At 35.7% G+C, this 21,634-nt stretch overlaps 3 protein-coding genes and 1 pseudogene across 5 annotated transcripts; 1 reads left to right on the forward strand and 3 right to left on the reverse strand.

The window, feature by feature from the left end:
• Positions 1–231: 231 nt before the first annotated feature.
• On the reverse strand, positions 232–9,211 carry LOC118061885 (AT-hook motif nuclear-localized protein 10). Of its 2 annotated transcripts, none has more exons than XM_035075498.2 (6): positions 9,014–9,211; positions 7,856–8,494; positions 7,057–7,109; positions 6,118–6,249; positions 1,695–1,856; positions 232–828 (listed from the first exon to the last, which is right to left on the reverse strand). In XM_035075498.2, exons 2-6 carry the CDS (start codon positions 8,460–8,462, stop codon positions 589–591), a joined length of 1,194 nt encoding a protein of 397 aa, XP_034931389.1. In that variant the 5' UTR covers positions 8,463–8,494; positions 9,014–9,211; the 3' UTR covers positions 232–588. The 2 variants fall into 2 exon arrangements, with proteins under 2 accessions (XP_034931389.1, XP_034931390.1); XM_035075499.2 differs by lacking the exon at positions 9,014–9,211 and adding an exon at positions 8,578–8,888.
• A 2,069-nt stretch (positions 9,212–11,280) lies between these two features.
• Positions 11,281–13,326, forward strand: LOC118061884 (psbP domain-containing protein 3, chloroplastic). Of its 2 annotated transcripts, none has more exons than XM_035075494.2 (9): positions 11,281–11,553; positions 11,652–11,770; positions 11,853–11,918; positions 12,197–12,277; positions 12,373–12,455; positions 12,569–12,644; positions 12,778–12,896; positions 13,014–13,058; positions 13,187–13,326. In XM_035075494.2, the coding sequence occupies exons 1-9, from the start codon at positions 11,324–11,326 to the stop codon at positions 13,211–13,213; spliced, it is 846 nt and encodes a 281-aa protein (XP_034931385.1). In that variant the 5' UTR covers positions 11,281–11,323; the 3' UTR covers positions 13,214–13,326. The 2 variants fall into 2 exon arrangements, with proteins under 2 accessions (XP_034931385.1, XP_034931387.1); XM_035075496.2 differs by having other exon boundaries at positions 11,426–11,565.
• A 212-nt stretch (positions 13,327–13,538) lies between these two features.
• On the reverse strand, positions 13,539–14,598 carry LOC140955644 (non-functional pseudokinase ZED1-like; annotated as a pseudogene).
• A 76-nt stretch (positions 14,599–14,674) lies between these two features.
• On the reverse strand, positions 14,675–19,287 carry LOC118061882 (uncharacterized). Its single transcript, XM_035075493.2, has 8 exons — positions 18,387–19,287; positions 18,074–18,197; positions 17,813–17,942; positions 16,563–16,599; positions 16,218–16,458; positions 15,718–15,828; positions 15,518–15,617; positions 14,675–15,162 (listed from the first exon to the last, which is right to left on the reverse strand). The coding sequence occupies exons 1-6, from the start codon at positions 18,615–18,617 to the stop codon at positions 15,731–15,733; spliced, it is 861 nt and encodes a 286-aa protein (XP_034931384.1). The 5' UTR covers positions 18,618–19,287; the 3' UTR covers positions 14,675–15,162; positions 15,518–15,617; positions 15,718–15,730.
• Positions 19,288–21,634: the final 2,347 nt, after the last annotated feature.

The following is a 21,634-nucleotide window of genomic DNA, read 5'->3' on the forward strand; positions in this document are numbered from 1 at the left end:
GTAAAGCTTGAACTTCTCCAACAATGCCTGGGGAGTTGGAATTAAAATTCCCACTTGGTAGTTTTTCGATGCTTGGACCTCCTTTGTTCTCTTTTATTTATTTATTCAGGAAGTTTACTGAGCTATTTACTGTGTGTGAGGGTGTGCAGTCCCCAGATAAAAGGTGCCAATTGACAGAAAAATAATTAAATTGAAAAAAATTATTGGGAGAAAATTCATGGACATGAAGAATGAAGAACATATGACGACACCATCTTAAATTAAAACTAGCACCTGCAAGGTCTTGATCGTCAGGTAAACAAGGATTGATATCCAATGCATATGGGCAACGATAACTGCAGCAAGAAGAAGCCTACTACTACCACAAGTCAACACAAGTCAAGCTAATCATCTCAATCTAACGCCTTCTAAACGACTTCACAACCTCAGAACATCTCACAACCTAAGTGACCCTATCCACCAAGCAAAACCAAGTTATATTCTGTAGTCTTATTTTTACTAACACATGACTTAAATTACAAACGAGACTCCAGACCTCATTAGAGTCCACGCCTTCTACACAAATTAGAAATCTAAAGCTGAAAGGATTTATTCCCATGGCATGCTTGACATGCCTTGTGGGTTACTGTTATTGCAGGCTCCAGTACTCTGGTTCAGTGGACTCCCAGGACCACCTGATGATTCACTGAGAGTCCCACGTGATGGTGGGCTGCTCACCCCAGTCGATCCACCTTTTGGAGGAAGCCTTGATGTTGCAGATGATGGTTCAGTGTGGTTTGCTGTCTTTGATTCCTTGCGACCATCAGCAACGAAACTACCCACAACTACCTGCAATGAAAATGATGGCTCAGTATCATTTGCTGTTAGACACACTGATGCTGGGTAAAAATTGTAAGAAAAGCAGTATTCAAGTATCAACAAGCTCAAGTGCTCGTTGTTAAAGAGTAATAAAAATTATTCTCGAAGCTTCACCTAACAACTTAAAATTAGTTGAGAAAATTATTTGACATGGTATCAGAAACATATAAAGTAATGGTGGGTATATAAAAGTTGGCTTAAGTTTTTAGATTGATATTATTTTTTGACACGGCAAGAGAGCGCAAACACAGAAACAGTGCCTAACAAGCATCCCTCATCAAACTATCACAAAATGACTGCTAGTGAACGCAAACATGTAACAAGATATAAAGATACGACTACATGGGAAATTCTGATGGAAATATCAAGGAATGCACTGCAATCGAATGTAACCTTTACAAGATCAGATATTCTAGGAGGTAAAGATAAACTGCTTAAAACTACAGTCAGTGACATTGTCTTCACAATTTTCAGCCTTGCATAAATAATTGATAAAATATTCCACTTATAGTTAACAATTGATATTAATTTGTTTTAATTTGGAATGGTTCCGTGGTTAATATGCTTTCCAAATTGGAAATTGCATTCCATCATTTGGAAAGAACATCTAAAGAAGAATGTGGGGCAGAGGGATTCATTGTAAATCTGATCTCAACTATTATGGTGTCCCACAAAATTTTGCATAATTAGAAGGAAAACTCAAAGGTAACACATAAAATGAACCCGTAGGAAGTGCAAGTGTGTAGGGACATACTTGGACGATGAGCACATCATTTCCTTAGTTCCTCCAAAAATGCCATTATAAAACTATAATGATAAGAGAATAGCTAATTGACCTGTACTGGGGCTGCAGCCACTAGAAGACCAGCTACACTACCACCTAGCACCCGTCCATCTGGGCCAGATAAACACACGCTTAAACCTCCAGATCTGCTCCTTTGACCCCCATTTTCTGATGGCAGGTATGAACCAGAAAGTGCCAGAATTTCAAATCTTCCCTGCGTTGAGAGAGAGCAAAAATTTTGAAAAGAAACAATGAGTGAAAAATTTGGTTAGAGGTGGACTAGAATGTTGAACAAAACTCAATTTTGATCTTGCTCCAAGAAAAACACAACAGCTAAAACTTTCTTTTTATTATTTTCTTATGCTTTCTTATATATATTTCTAAATGTTTAAGGTGACTATATATTGCATTACAAGTCCCTATTCAGACTAAATTTTTTATCCTTATCTAACTAAGATGAAAACTAATCAACTAGCTAACTCCTAACAATGACAAAAACTCTAATAGATAATGATCTAGTATTGCAGAAATCTAACAATCTTAGAATTCTTACAAACTTCAAGTTCTAATTCCTAGTTGATGTTGAATTCTAACACTCCCTCTCAATATCATATGTCCCTTGTTTTTACTACATTAAGATGATGCTGAAAAGATTCAAATTTACAAGTGCTTAAGCCTTCTATAAATAAGTCTGTAACTTGTTTATCTATCTTGATCAATCTCATCTCAATTTCTTGTTGCAATAATTTTTCTCTAATTAAACGATAATGTATTTCCACATGTTTTGTCCTTGAATGAAACACTGGATTTTCTGTCAAATGAACTACTAATTGATAATCACAATACAACATTACTTCATAATCTACTTGTTGGTGCAAATCATTCATCAACTGTATCAACCAAGTATTTTCTTGAGTTGCCATTATTACTGCTTGATATTCTGCTTCTCTTGTTGACAAGGATATTGTTGGTTGTCCCTTACTACACCAATCTTAAACAAATAACCAGTTGTAGATCGTCGGGTGTCATGATCTCCTACATAATCAGCATCACAATAACCAAATTGCAATTTGTACTTTTTCTTGTATGAAATGCCATAGCCAATTGTACTCTTCACATGTCTCAGCATTCTTCCAACTACTTCCAAATTAGACTTCTTTAGATTTTGCATGTAACAACTCATTACACCACCTACATACAAAATATTCATCTAGTCAAGGTTAAGTAGATCAAACTACCTACCAATTGCTGATACATTGTTGCATCTATTAAGTCTTTTCCTTCGTTTGGTTCCATTAGTGTTAAACTGGCTTGCAACCAAGCATTCCTAACTTTCTTGAATATTTTTGTTGGCAAACAAATATTCTTATGTACGATCAACCTCTAACCCAAGAAAATGCTTGAGCTCTCCAAGTTCTTTCATCTGAAACGAACTTACAAATTCTCTTTTGTTTGGAGAATTTCTTACTCATCATCACCGATTATGATCAAATCATCCACATTAACTAGTACAATAGCTACCTTTCCTTCATTGACTCTCACAAACAAGATGGAATCTGGAGGTGTTATTGAATATCCTCTTTGAATAAAGAATTCAACAATTTTACCATACCAAACTCTTGATGCTTGTTTTATTCCGTATATTGCCTTTCTCGATGTACACATGCTTAGGATGATCTTTACTCTAGAAACCTAATGGTTGATTCATGTAAATTTCTCGATCCAACTCCCCATGAAGAAATGCATTCTGCACATCCATCTGCCATAGTCTGCAGTTCTTGTTTGCTGCAAATGCAAGTAAAACTCGTACAATTGTGAGTTTTGCTACTAGATTATATGTTTCATCATAGACCAAACCAAATTATTGTGAAAACCCGCGAGCCAACAAACAAGCTTTATACCTTTCAATCAATCCATTTGCTCGATGCTTAATCTTGTAAACTCATTTACAAGATATAGGTTTCACATCTTTTGGTTTAGGCACAATATCAGGTTTGATTTTGTTCTAGCGCAATGACCTCTTCTTTCATCACTTTAATCCATTCAAAGCTATCTGATGCTTCTTCAAATGTTTCAGGTTCCTTTTCACTTTCTTCTTCAATTATGGCTGTATTGGCATATTTAAAGTTTGGCTTACAAACTCTCGTTGACCTTCTAAGATGTGTTTGTGGAGGTGATTCTTCAATTGTACAAGGTTCATCTATTTGTTGTTGATAGACACCATTATGCCAAGGATTCTGATAAATTCCTTGCTTTTCAATAACATCATCATATACTCCTTTAGGTTTTTTTGAACTTGATTGAACCTGTATAGCTTATTCATCATTCTGTTGTTGTAGCCTTTCTTCAAACTCTTTGGAATCCAAAATCACCCTTTTATCTAAAGATCACCAAGATGATGCTTCATCTCATCAAACACCAAATCTCATGCTATGTAGAACCTTCATGTCGTAGGATCATAACATTTCCACAAGACTCCTGCTATTTGCTTTGCTATATTTTCTTGATCTGCAAATTTTCAAAATCAACTAATGATGGTTGAGTATGTGATCCTTGTACTACAGCAACAAAACTCCAATATTTGAGTTTTAAATCATGGATGATTATTCTTTTCATCCTTGTTTCACCAATAGCTGCTTCAAGTTCTAATTTGAAAATCTCATGCATGTTGATTTCACCTTATTAAAGCATTGAGGAATCTTCATGTCTCATTGTGTCATCAATAACAACTCGTTCTTGAGAAGTTGCAATCTAGCATTATTCTTCTTTGAGAAAAGACAAGCAAGGGTGTCTCATGCTTCTTTTGGCGTTGTAGCATCTCGAATGTGCTTCGACACATCTCTTCAATTGTGGTTTTCAAGGCAAACACTGCCTTACCGACTTTAATCCTTTACTTGTGCAGACCTCCATTTTTTTCATTGCCATTGACTACTTCCCACAGATCTTGGCCTTGCATGTAAGACATCATGCATGTTGACCATGTACTGTAATTCTGATTGTTAAGCTTCTTAATCCCTCCAACAATTTGAAGATCTCCTGTGTCTGTTACTGCCTATGCTACTGTTGTCTTGGCTGGTGTGTGCTGCTGACTTGTTGCTTATATTGTATGCTACTACAAGGAAACTATTGTTGTTGTCTATGCCTTTGTACCTGTTGTGGTTTCAATGCTGCAAGATTCACTGCTACTGCTAATTGTCTCTGTTCTTACTGCTACTTTCATGTTTGTCAACTGCTGAAGTCTGCTGTCTTAATTTGCTTGCTACGTTTGCTTGCTACGTTGCTTGCTACTGCTGGATCATCTGCTAAAGCTACTGCCATGAATGAGAAGGCTGTAGTCTGGAACGTGATCTGCTCGTCAAAGACTACTGTTGCTGGCATTAATGTCTGCCACGTTTGCCATGTTTGCTACACTGCTGGACAACAAGCGTCACTGCTGGATTGTTTTGTTGTTACAGGAGGCCACTGCTGCCCCAGGTTTATTCTCCAAGCTTAAATCTTGCTTCTGTCACTTTTTCGAGAGATATGCCAAAGACATTGCTGCTTCGCATGTGCCTTTTCTTCTTCCCAACCTATTGGCCCTCCTTTTCAATCTATAGGCTCTGATACCAATTTTTGAACAAAACTCACGTTGGTTTTGCTCTAAGAAAAACAAAGTAGCTAACACTTTCTCTTTATTATTTTCTTATGCTTTCTTATATATATTTTTGAATGTTTAAGGTGGCTATATATAGCCTTACAAGTCCTACTTAGACTAAGATTTTTATCCTTATCTAACTAAGATGAAAACTAATCAACTAACTAACTCCTAACAATGATAAAACTCTAATAGATAATGATCTAGTATTGCAGAATTCTAACAATCTTACAATTCTTAAAAACTCTAAATTCTAAGTCATAGCTGATGTTGAATTCTAACAATCAGCAATGAAAATTGTCTCCAGTACTCAATTGAAACAGCTGTACATGGAAACATATTGACCTGCAATGCTATAGTAATGAAAAGCAAAATTTCCATAAAAGAACTGACATTGTAAGAAAATCTCATTCATGTTCTGTACATGTTTTAAGATCACAGCCATCTATCCTGGACCTATTTGTTCTCTAATACAAATGGTACTTTCAAAAGAAAACAAGGAGCAGCATAAAGTGAGCCCTTGTGATCGTGAATCATATACTTCCATGAATATGAATTATCAAGTTGCATGAATAAGTTGGGCAGGAATTCGACACTACAAAACAGATTCTTACAGCTCACAACCCAGATATCTTTCTATGCCTCCCAACAGAGAATGAAATCAAATTATCACTTTGAACGAGAACATTAAAGTCCCTACGCATTCACAGATTACAGTATCATTGAACTTCAGCTTCACTTTTCTAAGATTTTTTTTTTTAAAACAAAAACTACTATTATTAATTCTCAGACAATTTCTGTTGGTGGGAAACTTAAACTGAAGTTTTGCAATGTCACACACCTCATAAGTTACAGTTCCTCCAGATGTGGCCTGTTGGCGAAGAGTTACGTTAGATATGGCACCATTTGCTGACAAGATACAAACAGCCCTTGGACCATGCTGAGAAAATGACATAACTTTCGACGAAATATCCTTGAAAGGAATAAATAAAAGTCAATCAGCAATTATTAAGCTAAACTACATACTGATAAGCACAAGTTTAACAACAAAACAAACAATTAGTTGGAAAGAAAACCAAATTGTTTCTATGATGAAATAAAAGCTATGAAAACCTGACTTTATATATCCATGATAACACAGCATAACACATGATTCTGTGAACTCTTTCATAGAAACATGATGAAATAAGGAACTTCTAACTGAAATACATGGCTATTATTATATTCAAATTTATAAGCATGCCAGTATTACCTCTCTCTATCTTTGGGTTTAGGAGCAGGGAAAGGTTGGTTGTCCTACTACAACACCATGCTACATTGACAGATAAGAATGACACTGCTGTATCTTGCATATAATTCTGATCAACAATAGTAACTCAAGAACACAAGAAAACCAATGTAAAGGAACTGCTTTCAGGGAGATATATATATATATATATATATATATATTAAAAGATTAGCAAACAATCCATGCTTCAAACATTGCAGTTAATTTAATCTGCCACTAATGGCACGAATGGAAGAAACATGAAAAAAACAAGTCCTTACAGTTGTAAAGTAAAGATTGTAATGATATAGATATGTCTTGCTATCAATGCGGCCTACATAATCTAAGCTAATAATAACTCAAAATTAAGTTAAGGTAATGCCTATAAACTTTTTTTATATATAAAAAAAATTATGGGGTCATGATGAGTAGCAATCAACAACTAAAATTTACCGCCAGAAGCAGCAAGAAAAAATGAAAAAAAAAGGGTTAAAATATAAGGACAATATAGACCTCTCCAGCTTTCACAGTGATAACATGTGGAGTGAATCCAAACCCAGCTGATCCTGCAAAAAGAAAAATTTATGCGAGCAAATAATTACAGCACAGTATTCATATGAAAATGAAAATATCTTAAATTCGAGACATATACACAGAAAGAGGGAAGAGGAAAGAAAAAAAATATATATATATATATATGTGTGTGTGTGTGTGTGTGTGTGTGTGCTGGCAGCATTCTGCAATTGGCATTAACAAAAAAATTTATTCTTACTCTGATAGATATAGCATGAAGATATTGTTAAGAAAAAAAAAAATCATGAGAAAAAAAATTATTAAAGGAATTTTATTGTTTTTATTTCAATTAAAAAAAATCCACCACCAATAAATTGTGTAGGAGAATAAAATTAAAAGAAATAATTGGATTTTGCCAATATAAAAAATAATAAATAAGGGGTAGACAAGTAATATTGAGAAGCCAATAAGAATCAACCACGTGTCTGATCATGAAATGGATCTCAAGACCAGCACAACCCACATCACCTTCCCTTTTTTATTATTAAGTTTTAATTAACCTCCAATATCCCTTCATCAATCCTTAATATTATTCTCCTACTTTTACTTGTTGCATCTCAGCTGTCAAAAAAAAAAAAACAACAAAACCAAAAACAATAATAATAATCACCGAAGCAGGACCAGACCAGCATGATAGATTTGATTCTAATAAAAACTACACACACACACACACGCTGTGTTATAATTATATTATAAGATTTATTAAAAAAAGATAAATATAGCAGTCAGTAGTCATTACCCAGAGCATCAAGTTGCTGTTTTTTGCTGGAACCAGGAGGTCTGCCTCTGGCTTTCTTCACCCCAGTTGGCGACACTGATCCTCCTAGAGTGACAGGGGGAGAAGCAACAACACCAGCAGCACCAACGACACCAACATCAGATCCAGGAGGTGGGGGAGGAGGAGAAACAAGAGGGTGAGTCTGAGCTGGAGGAGAAGAGAAACCACCTCCAGTGGCTGTACTTGTTGGTTGGGTTGCAGCAACAGACTGAGGTGCAGATGCAAGAGCTAATGCCATAGTGCCATCTGGCCCATACTTCCTTGGTCTCCCTCTCTTTCTTTTCATTGACTCTCCTCCAATCCCTCCTCCCATATTCACATTAATCCCGTGAGGAGATACCACCGCCCCACCAGCCGGTCCTTCCCCTCCTCCAGGCGGGTAGGTAGGTGACACCGCGGAAGTGGTAGTGACGGTGGATATCGGTTTGTAAACAGCAGTGCCGTCAGCACCGAAGTCTAAACGCATGTTTTGTATGAACGGCTGTGACTGTACCGCTGTTTTTTGTTGGAGTCCTGTCAAGCTAAAAGGCTCCCTGCTTGTCATCACTCCTGTCTCCGATCCCGGCATCTTTCTTTCTCGTCTAAATTTTCAGACAACCTCTGTCCCAAAAAAAAAAAACATCGTTTCAGATCATTAAAAAAACCTCAAAATTCACACTTCAAAATTCAAGATACTTAGTGACCTCAACTGAACTGTGTAAGACAGAAAGAAGTAAGTGGCTTTCCCTCTTTTTTTTAATGGTGGCGAGAGATCTTTAATTTGTCTTGAATTTTAGAAGAAAAAATAAATAATAACAAAATTGGAAACAGAAGAATCCCAGTAAATCTAGGGGACAAAAAATCTAGACAAGAATCCAGTGAACCCATAAAATAAAATAAAATAAAAAATAATATAATATCAAAATAACTGCTAAAACTGAAGTAGGGATCCTTGTTTTATGCCCCAGATTTTTTATTTTTTTTCGTGTAGATGGACAGAAGAATTGGATTACAAGAAATCAGAAAAGGCAACAAATCAGGATAAAGAAATTCATCATAAATTTCTTTTATTTCCAAAATTAAAAAGGAAAAAAAAAGAAAAAACAAAACAAAACAAAAAATGAACATACATAAACTTACCGGTAAATTAGGAGAAAGTAAAATAGGAAGAAATTTCACAAGGGGTGGAGGAAGTGAAGAGCTGCAAAGGGTATTTCTCAATCTAAATATTAAGTTAATAATTTAATTCAAACACTCTTTTTTGTTTTTGTTTTTACAAATAATCTTATTTTATTTTTTTTTATTTTTCCTTTTTCACCCCTTCTCACTCACGGTGAGAAGGAGAGGGGGAGGGGAGGACTTTATTATTATTAAAAAAAAAAACAAAAAAAACAAAAAGACAGATAAAAAGGAGGCCTCCCTCTTTTTTCAAAACCATCTCTTCCTCTCTCGAGTATAAACTTCCTGTACTCGTATCGTTTAAATAGCACGTGTCGATCAGGCTATAAAAATTCCAAGAAATATTTACATGTATGTTAATTCCTGGCGATTAGTTTTTTATTCTACTCGGGGAAAGTATGGGAGATTTGTGACAATTTTGTATTAGGCTCTGCTAATTTTTTTTTTTCTTGATTTTTTAAGTTATCTTCAATTCATTATGTCTAAAATTTAATAATTGGTTATTAGACTCTTTTTTTTTCTAATCTTTACCAAAATTTTATTTTTTACGTTTGGTTAATGTCATTTTAAATATATTTTTTTTTAAAAAAAAATAATTTAATTTCTTGTGATAAAATAAATGAATACATAAAAAATATAAATATATTTAGTTGAAAATATAAATATATAAAATAAATTTATTTCTATGATAATCTTAGAATGAATTTTGTATTTTTAAAACACAAAATACATGTTTTTTATTATTAACACAAAATACATGTTTTTTTATTATTATTTTAGATTTTTTATATTCAAAAGTAGCAACCAGACCCAATTTATTTTAGAAAAATTAATACTTCCATTCCTTAGATAGTTAAACAATTTTATGATCTACAAAGTTGGTAGATAAGGTAGTTGGAACATAAACTTAAAATAGTGTTCAGGAGTATATTAATTTTAAAAATATATTAAAATATATTTTATAATTTTAATATTAAAATATAAATATATTTTTTAAAAATACATATTTTTAAAAATTACTTTGCACCACTATATTAAATACATATTTTATTAAATGTTATTTTTTTCTATCTGAATTTACTTAAGCTGCATCCCAAAAAAGTAATCAATAACCTTGATTTTAAATTTTACCAATAAAATGCTGCCAATAAAAGGTTACGGAAGCTAACGATCCACCTAACACTTTTTTTTTTTTTTTTAATAAAATAAAATATTGATTTGTGTTTTACAGCAAGTTTACCAGCTAAAAAAAGAAAGATATTCTTAACATGTATTATAAGAGCACGTGTCTATTAATACAATTAGAAAAGCCCACTTGGTTTATTTATTATTTACATAATTGAGTAAAATAATTTATTTTTAATTTAATATTTTTAATAATGAAAATGGAATTATTCAATTTATAATAAAATTAAATTCTAGCACATGTTAGAAAAACCTATAAAATGAATCACGTGAAAGGAAAAGGTTGAGCCGAGAATTAAATTTCTTAAAAATGTTTTTTCCTTTATACTTTAAGAATGCCATTGATTTTTTTTTCCATGCTTGAAATGCAATCTTCTTCCTTTTCAGTTCTTTTTTATCACTGCTATAAAAACATTAATTTAATATTTTTTAAAAAAGCTTGAAATATAAAAAATTAGAAATTAACTCCTTTTGTCCTCGGAACAATTATGAAAACTTGACAATGGAAGCTGGACTTTATCTTATATCCTCAAGTACATTGCACGAGAATGCATTGCTATGCAAGGATTTATTTATTTTTATTTATTTAAATAAAAAGATAAAGTTTGTTGGGTTTTGGATAGGTAATTAGGATTTTCGACCACAATTTTGGTCGGTCTGATATTTTTTTTGCAACATGATTAAGATGGCATCTTAGGGACGTATAAAAAGACAAGAAAAAATACAAAATGGTTTTTCAAATTTTTTAAAATATAAGTATTAGTTTATTTGAGTTTTTTCCTAATATATTTATACTTCTTCAAAGAAAAATAGCGGTTTCATTAACAATAAAACAAATATATATAACCAAATCATTAACATTAATAAATGATCTTTGGTTATTTGAACGATAAGAAAAAACTATATAAATCTCAAGCTGTTCATATAGAAACTAATTGCATCATACACATGTAAGAGTTTAAATCGTGATAAATTAATTAAAATTATTTTTTCTTCTTAAAAAAATATCTAGTAATTAGTGAAGTATAACAGAAAAAACGGATAAATGGAAAGAGAGCAAAACAGTAGAAAGCGAATCTAAAAAGAATGGCTTGTATTTCTTCACTGAACTCTCTGTCTCGACGTCCTTTCAATCCCAATTTCTCATCCTTCTCTTCCAACAAGCCGAGTCTTTACATTCTAAAATCCAAGCTTGACACTAACATTCCTGCTCCTTCAACTTTTTTAAGCTGCAGCAGACGCAGAAACCAACATCAACATGTTCTCTGCTGCAACAACAACTACAAACAAGAAGAAGAAGACGGAGAAGAACTGCTGTAACTCAGCTTGTACCTTTCATGGCTTTTTGAGTTCACTTCTCTTTGTTAAATATTATTCATTTTGGGGTTTGATTGTTTTTGTCAAATTGGTGTAGTTTTTGCCTTGGAGAAGTCCCATGTGGAACTGGAACTAAAAGAAGAGAAGCTTTATTCAATATGGTATTTAGTGCTTTTACTTTCCCTGCAATTGCCTCTACTGCATTGGCAGCCACAGGTAATTTGTGATAGTAATGTTTCACTATGGTGTTATTGTTTATGTTTATTGTAAAAGCAATCCCTTACCTGCTGAATTTCAGGCGTGGCAGAGGATTTACGTGTTTATACCGATGATTTGAACAAGTTTAAGATATCTATTCCCCAAGGTACATTAACTCTGAATCTATTGATCTCTGTAGCTATAAGTAGCAGGTGATGTAAAAATTGAAGAATAGTGATTGGGTGACGCAGATCGAAAGAAAGACAGTTACCACAAACAATACAGAATTCTATCGAATAGGTTCAGCACACACAATTCTAATTCGAGATTTTATTATCGAATATTGTTGTGTTAGTGTTGGTAGGAAATTCTGATGGCTGTTTACAGTTTACGCTAGGCATGAATGGTGGAGGAATATTGAGAAAGACTTCTTGTTCTTTGCAGGCTGGCAAGTAGGTGCAGGAGAGCCAAGTGGATACAAATCCGTCACTGCTTTCTATCCAGAAGAAGCTTCTAATTCAAGTGGTATTTGTAGAGATTTTCTGACAAACCCACCTTTTAATCGATCAACAAATAAGTTTATTGATGATTTTCACACTTAATCAATTGGTTTGCTTCAGTCAGCGTTGTGATCACCGGGCTTGGTCCAGATTTTACTAGATTGGAATCATTTGGCAAAGTTGATGCCTTCGCTGAGACTCTGGTACGTTATTAAGTATCCGATTTTGTGGTCCTCGAGGAGAAGCCCCTTCAGCATTGCTGAATTGCGGGTTTTGTGTACGACTGATTCTACTGATTTTGTGTCTTCGTGTTCAGGTGGGTGGATTGGACAGGAGCTGGCAGAGGCCCCCGGGCGTGGCAGCAAAACTTGTAGACTCTAAAGCTGCTAATGGTAATTTTCTTCAATCTTTTCAATGAATTACAGTGTGAGATAAGAGTTGATGATGGATTGAGGATGAGATCTGCTCACGATAAAAAGCCATGATCAAATTTAAGATAACCTCCTTTTTTCCAACATTTGATAGGGCTTTACTACATCGAGTATACGCTGCAAAATCCAGGCGAAAGTCGCAGGCATTTGCTTTCAGCACTTGGAGTTGCATTCAATGGTTGGTACAACAGACTATATACAGTGACAGGGCAGGTGAGGCTGCGTTAACTCTACAGAGACCTTTTTTTTTCCTCTGGTCTCCAGTGTTTGTTCATTTCAGATTTGATACATGCATTCAATATTGAATTCTGGCCTTCAATATTGTTGCAGTTTGTCGATGAAGAATCAGAGAAATTCGGCACCGAGATCAGGAAGGTATATCAGAACTCTTCATTTACACGGGCTCAGATTTTTGTCTTTGAAAGATTAAAGCTCCTGCTGACAACTTGGAGATAAAAGAATTCAGAAACTAACTAAAATCCCATTGCTATTTGGTTTTGCAGGCTGTTTCGTCCTTCAGGTTCCTTTGATGACATAAAGTAAACCTGGCTTGAAACTGTACCATTCTTCCATTTTTCTTCTTTGGCGGCCCCATATGTTAAGAATTCTTGAGTAATCACATATGTTGAGAGGATTGAAGTCATGTCATTTTTGTTGAGATCTCTGATTTTCTTCGTTTTAATTATCCAATAAAATTAAAGGTATGCAGGTGTAGATGTGGAGTTCCAAAATCCCTTTGCTTTGCTAGATATGGAATTCGAAATCTAGGCAAATGGATTAAGCACAGAAGTCCTTTCATCAACAAAATTTATGTATAGTTTAAGATGAATGTGGTTGCATTTGCTTGCATATTGAAGGTGAAAGAAGTACAGGTCCTGGTAGGGTGAACCATGATTTCGTGACCAGAGGCCACTGTTCAGCTGTTCGCACAGGCCATTTTAGAAAGCTGCATTGAGTTCCAATCTGCCAGTAGAGAACATAACGCTTTTCTCTCTCTCGTAACACTAACTTCTATAGCACTAATTACAGCTTAATTGCTTCGTATTGTAAATGAAGTTTTGGCATCTTGCAAGCTACAAGGTTGTAGCTATGGAGCAGTGATGGACCTCTCAATTAGCTTGAGTTTTTTAGCTGGTACTTCCATCATCCTATCTTCTCCTGAATCATCGGTGCATCTCAAGGCTAGTTCAGCGAATGCTTCCAGTTGTTGCCGGTCAATTGCTTCTCCCCCATTTCCCCAAATCGTAGGATACACATCTTCATCGACCTGATCCTTTCAAAACAAGTCTTTCGCATACTCTGTCAGTGACATTTCTGGTTGAAATGCATTTCGTCCAGTAAGAAGGACGAGCAGCGGCACCCCAAAGCTGAAGACATCAGTCTTTTCTGTCACAAAACTTCTGATCATGTAATCAGGATCGATGAAACCCACTGTCCCCGCAAGATCATCTAATCCCACACGTTATTCCCCTTCATTAATTGACATCGCGAAATTGAACAATTTGGAAGCATGATGCTGGTCGAGGAAGATATCTGCAGTTTTTTTTTTTGTCTCTGTAGATCATGGGCCAAGGAAATTTAATATGGAGATACGTCACAACATTTGCTATTTTCTTGGCAAATTTCAATTTTGTTCCCCCGAGGTAAACGATCCATTATGAATACGTCTATCCAGACATCCATTCTCTGCATCTTCATAAACCAGAGATGGACCCGGGAGCTCCAAGCAGCAACCTAATAGCTTGAAAACACAATGTCACGGAAGACCTATTTACGGCCAGCAGACGGACAGCGGTGTTGCAGATCTTCTGTCCTCGGTAAAGCAACGGAGTTTGGTGTGTATTGAGTGACTAAATTACAAATTGTTCCGTTAATGAAATCAGGAGCCACCGCCACCTCTCACTTGAATCGCCATCATAAGTACAAAATAGATTGCCACCAAAGTGCAACGCCGGCAAGATATTTGGAACCTCACAAGGGGGTGACTGTACACACAAATTTTTTTTTTTTTTCTTTTGAAATTAAATATAGCTTGAAGCTTTCCCCATGTTTTGAGGTCTGCCTTCCATTAGGTCCAAATTACAAAGAGTTGAGAGAGAGTCTAACAAAAAAGAGAACCCCTAGTACTAATATGCACAAAGCTCCAATGATTGTTAAATACAACGCAGGAGACCACCAGACACCAGAGAGACTACCTATACACCCAAATGCTGGGACTACTAGACTATAAAAGAATCATATGTTGATTCTAACGTGTTGGTTTCTTTTTACACTTTTATTATTCCTATAATTTGGTTGCCAGAAACCAATTCCAGCATCCATAAAATGCATTGCTGCTTGTTACTCGCCCTGAGCTCTGGCAGCATACACAGTTTTTAACACACTAGGGTAAAGGAAGAATTATCCACGTCCCTTCTCCACCCATTCCGAGCGACTCAGACAACTGTCGACTTCTCTGGTGAGCATGACTATCTATGACCTGCACAGTATAAAATCTGTAAGATCAATGCTTTCCATGGGATTATATTAAGGGCACTCATGCTCATGTATAGCAAGTGACAGTTTTAGCAATACAGTTTCACAACCAAAAAAGGTTCAAGCTGGCCTCAGACAAAGTCAAGGGGGTTCAAGCTGGCCTCAGACAAAGTCAAGGGGCTAGCATGTGCATTCACAATATACTTTGACTCGCTAGATCGAACATTTAAATTTAAAATAACAATAGGAATAGCAAGGTAAAGATAGAGCTCCAATGTAGCTTCTAGTTCAATGCAAGACTAGCTCTTATTTAGCACTAAATATGCATGCATACAGAAAACACAGAGAATGATTTGTACCTCTAGAATGCAAAATAAATAGTTTGCAAGGCTAGATTCGAAGCCCGCTACTCAAGTAGCAGTTCCGCTGCTCTTAGTCCTGCTGCAGTCTTAAGGATACCTGAGATTAAAAAGCAATCAATCCACGTTACACCACAATGGTGACAGCATAGGTCTGAAAACACAGTGTCATACTCCAATGGCCATCTGATGCCACTCACCTTGATCAGCCCCTCACCCAGTGGTTTGGTCAGAACCGCTACCTTGCATATACTGAGGAGAAGGAGCAGGAACAATAAACTGTGATTGTGCTGGAACGGCTGCAGCTATACCTGCAAAAAAACAATGCACTTGCCTAATCAGCTTTACCAGTGTGGTTACTTTTTGAAGCAACATTCATCAGTCAATTGCACAACAATGTCACTTCTTTTGTTGGTATTTTACTCTCCCTTTATCATCAAAAGTTCAAGATTATTAATCCCCTCCTCAAAGGGTTCAAATTCTTTCTGAGCCCACACCATTTACCATTTCAATAGTTTCTCACTGTACACTTCCCCTTCCATCCTCTTCCCCAACTAATCTCTTCACACTATGCATGAAGTAAATTGATGATGCCTAAAATAGCTATGGAAAATATAGACAAAATCAGATATCAGCTAGTCTTCACATGTCTTCGACATTTGCAAGGTACAATGAAAAGATTGTGAACTGAAGTGTTAACCTGTATGATATGGTGCTTGAATTGTTGGCATAGACGAAGTTGTTATTGCATTGACACTTGGTCCACCAAACTGCACAATCTGATGACCTGGCACAGTATATCCTGGCATTGATGTATAACCATGACCTCCAGGAACATTTTGACTCAACTGCCCATAAGGATACATGCCTGAGTTAACTGTTCCAGGAACTCCATATATCTGAAGGTACTGATGGCCAGTAGAATAAGGGTTGTAAACACCCTGCCAGTAGGACAAAAGCAGCAATAATCAGTATCAAGTCAGCTCGGTAGTTTAAGACAGTATAAGAACCCAAGAAATAAATCCTAGTTGTTGTCATCTTTCACCTGTTGATAAACGTATTCAGGTCCATATGCCGCATAGCTGAATAGATGAACCAGCCATAGAGATGGTGTGAAAAGATCAGTATAGGGTCAGGATTTTTACATAGAAATCATACTAGAGAAAAACAACATGAACATATCACCATAACACTGTAAGAATCCAGGATTTTTCAAGTAAACTACACCATTATTTCTTCTACATATGAGCTCTCTCTCTCTCTCTCTCTCTCTCTCTCTCTCTCTCTCAAATATGTCCAAAGTATAAGTGAACAGAGCAATGGGCATCACAACCCAAAAACCAGTACGTTCCAGTTTATTTTCTTTTCTATAAACACACTTCAAACCATGACCATGATCTTGCCTGTTCAATAAACATTGAGCTGGGGCACATATCCTCTGCAACTACCACTTTTTGCATTCCTGCAATTACCAACCACACCATGTCACATCACTGTAACTTGGACAAAAGGAACCCCGAATTCTAGGAAACTGACTACTTAATCCTAGAGCAGCTAGAAATTTCTAACTGACGTCCAATGATGTGATTGGTATCATGTATATGAATAGCCACGAATAAGGGAGGGAAGCTGGAAAATGTAAAAAAGAGAAAGTAGTTGCAAAGTACATGTACCCAATCTAACTGGAAAACTGTGGTCAATCTATCAATGGTTTCATACGACTCACAACATAGATTGATGAGTGAATGCAGAGCACACCAGGAGCAAAAGGATCACTTCTATAGTCGAAGTTAGGGTTTTGCCTATATACAGGTAGACATCAGTATTGAAAACATAGGGAATAGAAACTACAGTTAGGGTTTTGCCTCTATACAGGTAGACATCAGTATTGAAAACATAGGGAATAGATACTACAGCTAAAATATGACCGGTGATCCATCTAACAAAATTTAGTTAACTAGCCTAGAAAACCAGATATATATACAAATTGGCAATGAGTTCACATAAAATCCCATATTGAACTCTACCAAATTCCTTGCGCAGCTCCTGGAAAGTTAGAAGGTATTGGCAGGAAACAAAAAATGGTATTGCTGAAGCATCTTAAGAAGCCAACCAGATGTTATCATTGCAAAAAGAAACGCAACTTCAAATAACACATAAAAGGAGGAAAGAATAAATTTTTTTCTTCAAAAAACATGAAATAGAATTGGATACTTTGTACCAGCCAAAATGAGCAAATTTTTATTGCAGCAAGTAGAATATTACATTTACTTTGGAATGTAGCATGCAACTCACCCATACGGATTATACATCAAGCCTTGTTGGTAGCCATAAGAAACTGGTTGCTGGTAGCCAAAACTTCCAACATAAGTCCCTCTGGGGGTTTGCACACTTGTAATGTACGGGGCAGCTGGTCTCGGACGTCCTATTAGAAACAAAAAGCAGCAAGCAGAGGGCATAAGCAAGAAATCAACCAGGAATCAAATCATATTGGTTTTCAATATTCCTTATCTAGCACAATATTGGCTTTGCATTTAGGGGGGAAAAAACTGATACCATAAGGCAGAGGTGGCCGAGGTCTCCCAAGTGAAGCCAAATTACAATTAGCCCGTCTACCATCGATAATCGGAGTAGGATCAGCACAGGCTCTCCTAGCTGCCTCTGGTTCTCGGAAAGTCACCTACACCCTCCACACAAATACAATCCAAAAACCCATGTCATTCTCCATCTATCAAATAAAAACACACACCATTTTATCCAAAATGGAATAAATCCAAACTTTGACAGCTATCTAGATCACCTTCAATCATCAAATTAAGCACAAGATAGCCTTGATCAAAACAGAGTAAGTAAGTAAGTAAATGCTCACAAAACCATAGCCTTTTGATCGGCCAGTGTTCTTATCAGTGATGACAACAGCCTCAAGAATATCACCAAACTGCTCGAAATAACGACGCATGGTCTCGCTCTGAGTCTCCCAAGCAAGCCCCCCAACAAAGACCTTAGTATAAGTAGTATCCCCAAATGGAGAATTCATGTATTGAAACCCTGAGCTTGAACTCGATCCCGAGCTAGGTCCCGGAATCGCTTGATAGGCCATATTAACAAATTCGATCCAATTAAAATAATGAAAAACAAAAGGGAAAGAGAAAGCTACTTAAAATTCAACAAGATTTTTGGAAGATTCGAAGCATAAAAAGGAAGGTAGAGGGTGGTAAGAAGTGACATGCTTCAAGAGAGAAACCCTAGAAAAACCCTAGAAGTAGACGAAATATACTGGGAATCCATGGAATTGTAAAGGGATCGAGAAACAGGAGTGTTGTTTTAGACAAAAGATCGGAAAGCGGACTGATTGGGTTGAATAGGGAAAGAAAAGAAAGAATCACAATCACAATCACAATAAAAGGGAAGAAAGCGAAAAAAAAAAATTAAAGAAGAGAAAGAAAGAGAAAAGAAAAGAAACCCTAGAGTTGAAGTGGGTGAGGTCGGTGCGATGGAAAACAGATATATAGAGAGAGGGGGGTGGGCTTTGTGTTGTGTGGGGAAATAAAAGTTGGATGGTCAGTATAGACAGGGCAGAGAGAGAGAAATTTTTTTTGGGGGGTGATACTAATAGTATTAACAGGGGTTAGTCTTTATTGATGGTGTTGCTGGGGGTGGAGAGAGGAGGAGGAGGCGGAGGAGGGGAGGGGGGGGCGGAGGAGGGGGAGTCATGATTTGTTTGAAGGAGAGCAAGAGACAGTGAAAATGAATAAGAAAAGGAGAAAAGAAAAGGTGGGACCCTCTAATTTGGGTGTGTCTTCGCTTCCTTCTCTAACCTCCAGGGTTCTCAAACATACATGGACTGACAGCTTGGTTGGGATGCGGATGTGGGTCCCGCTCCTCCTCTTAATCTGATCTCTAATGAGAAAGATAAGATAAATTCTCTCTCAAACCCTTTTCTTTTTTTTAATAAATGAAATTATGTCATGCACGTAGCCACGTACACTACTAAAATTGTGTACGCTTTAGTTAGTGATTAATAAAAATAAAATTTTAAAATAAATTCATTCTTGAGAAGTAATTTTTAAATAAATTTTTATTAATTTAAATCTTTTTTCTTGATTGTTTTGTTTTATTTATCCTTGAAATAGTAATTAAATATTAAAAAAATAAGTATATTTGTCCAAATTCGTGTTTTTAATTGTAATAATAATCACACTAGACTGTAATAGCAAACAAAATTGTTCTTCTTTCTCCATGTTCATGTCTAAACTACAAGTGTTCGTCTTCAATCTGTCATTGATGACTGATAGGTTTTGTTAAAAGAAACTTGAAACAAAACCGAAGATCTCGTTTGCGTTTTATAGCTTGATGAATAAATTGTATATAAAAGTAATTTTTTTTAATGGGCATGCTAAAATTATCATAAAATATTTAAAAAATATTAATTTAGATAATATTTGGGATTGTGATGCAGCACAATTTTTAAAGTATTTTTTATTTAAAAATATATTAAAATACTTTTTTATTTTTAAAAAAAATACAGTAGAACCACACTCCCTAACAGCATCTAATATTTTTTAAAAAAAATTAAAAAACAAAAGCATAATCATTCTCAAACATTCCTTGAAATTATTTCAACTTGATTGTCTGAAGACGTTCCATGCTGTAAAGATGTGTGCCAATCAATGCTGCTTGGAGCTGCCAAATTTTCACATGTAAATAAAAAATAAAAATAAAAAGGGATTTCCACGATATATATAGATGGAGACAAAGACCTTAACACTTGTAACGAAGGGATTTCAGGCACGGGTGTAAATTTAACCGTCTGGTAATAGGTAACGACGGCTGGCGGTTCTGCCACCTAGGGGTGACGTGGTTCACCGGAGACGGCAGAACGGGGACCAAAGGTAGAGGGAGGGAGGGAGGGAGGGAGGAAAGGAAATTTCCTTTTATCTTGTTAATAAATGAATTTATTAGGTGACATGACATGATTAATGGACGTGGGAAATGGATAAAGCTCATGGAGATGCACGTAAACAATGTCAAGAATGGGACCCTCTGGTCCCTCGGCAATGGATGATGCTTGCTGGCTGTGACATGCATCATTCTTATTCTATCATTTACCTCATAGCACAAGTCATGAGTGCTCAAACCCCCACCGTAAGACTTCCTCTGCCGTGTATTTGGCCGGGTGATGTAGTGGTTTTTTTTCTAAGATATAATATTTTTTTTAATATAAATCACACCTTTAAAGTTAGAAAACCATATTTTTATTAAAAAAATACAAGGTATTTCCCATTCAAACACAAACTTGATATTAGAACACATAAAAATACTTTTTTTTATTTAAAAAATACTTTAAAACACAAAAACTGAATTCGCATTATGGCAACTTGGATGCAACCCAGTTTAGAGCATGTTTACTTTTTTTATGTTTTAAAAATATTAATTTTTTTTTATATAATTTAGATATACGAATACCAATATATTTTAAAATAAAATATTATTTTTTATATAATTAATAGTTTTTAACATAATAAAAATATTATTTCGAGGGGAAACTCGAGTACAAGGGTCACTTCACTCACTTAGGAGGTGAGCCATGGGGTTGGCAAGCGGCAGAAGAGTCGCGTTCAAACCAGTGGCTACGATTGCGGCATTGTAAATACAAGGGACCACAGGCCGAAGAACACTTGTGTATATCATGTCCTTTTCTTTCCTTTTTTTTTTTTTTTTTTTTTATCCCTGTGGTTCCCGAGACATACAATTGATTCACAGAGACAGGATTGCACATAGAACTACTTCGAAGAAAACAAGGGATGTGTCTGTCTCTTTGATGATGATGATGTTTTGGCCACAGCAAATACTTTTTATTTCTATCCTAAATTTAGCAATTTCCCTGGACTCAAGTGTGGCATCCCCCCCCAGCAAAACTGTCATGTCATGCAGTGCAGCATAGTTAAAACAAGGCCAAGCTGGATAAAAGAGCGCACACAGAATAAAAATCATGCACAGCGCTGTTAAGCAAAGCCATTTATTAGTTCATTTGGCAAGACTTCATTTGGTAGCTGTAATAGGGATGCATTGCCTTTGATTCCCCACCAAAATTCTGAGGAGGAACATCATGTGATT

Source organism: Populus alba, chromosome 5 (assembly GCF_005239225.2).
Source record: "Populus alba chromosome 5, ASM523922v2, whole genome shotgun sequence".
NCBI classification, from domain to species: domain Eukaryota; kingdom Viridiplantae; phylum Streptophyta; class Magnoliopsida; order Malpighiales; family Salicaceae; genus Populus; species Populus alba.

Bases quoted from the DNA above. Each gene is read 5' to 3' on its own strand.
- LOC118061882 (XM_035075493.2), bottom strand. From the start codon at position 18,617: ATGGCCTATCAAGCGATTCCGGGACCTAGCTCGGGATCGAGTTCAAGC. The intron at 17,943-18,073 runs GTATCAGTTTTT...TGTTTCTAATAG, and splicing joins TCGGCCACCTCTGCCTTATG to GACGTCCGAGACCAGCTGCC. The intron at 16,459-16,562 runs GTGAAAGATGAC...TCCTACTGGCAG, and splicing joins CTGAATACGTTTATCAACAG to GGTGTTTACAACCCTTATTC.
- LOC118061884 (XM_035075494.2), top strand. From the start codon at position 11,324: ATGGCTTGTATTTCTTCACTGAACTCTCTGTCTCGACGTCCTTTCAAT. The intron at 12,456-12,568 runs GTACGTTATTAA...CTTCGTGTTCAG, and splicing joins ATGCCTTCGCTGAGACTCTG to GTGGGTGGATTGGACAGGAG. The intron at 13,059-13,186 runs GTATATCAGAAC...TTGGTTTTGCAG, and splicing joins TCGGCACCGAGATCAGGAAG to GCTGTTTCGTCCTTCAGGTT.
- LOC118061885 (XM_035075498.2), bottom strand. From the start codon at position 8,462: ATGCCGGGATCGGAGACAGGAGTGATGACAAGCAGGGAGCCTTTTAGC. The intron at 7,110-7,855 runs GTAATGACTACT...TTCTTTTTGCAG, and splicing joins ACAGCAACTTGATGCTCTGG to GATCAGCTGGGTTTGGATTC. The intron at 829-1,694 runs GTCAATTAGCTA...TTTTCATTGCAG, and splicing joins TGGCTGCAGCCCCAGTACAG to GTAGTTGTGGGTAGTTTCGT.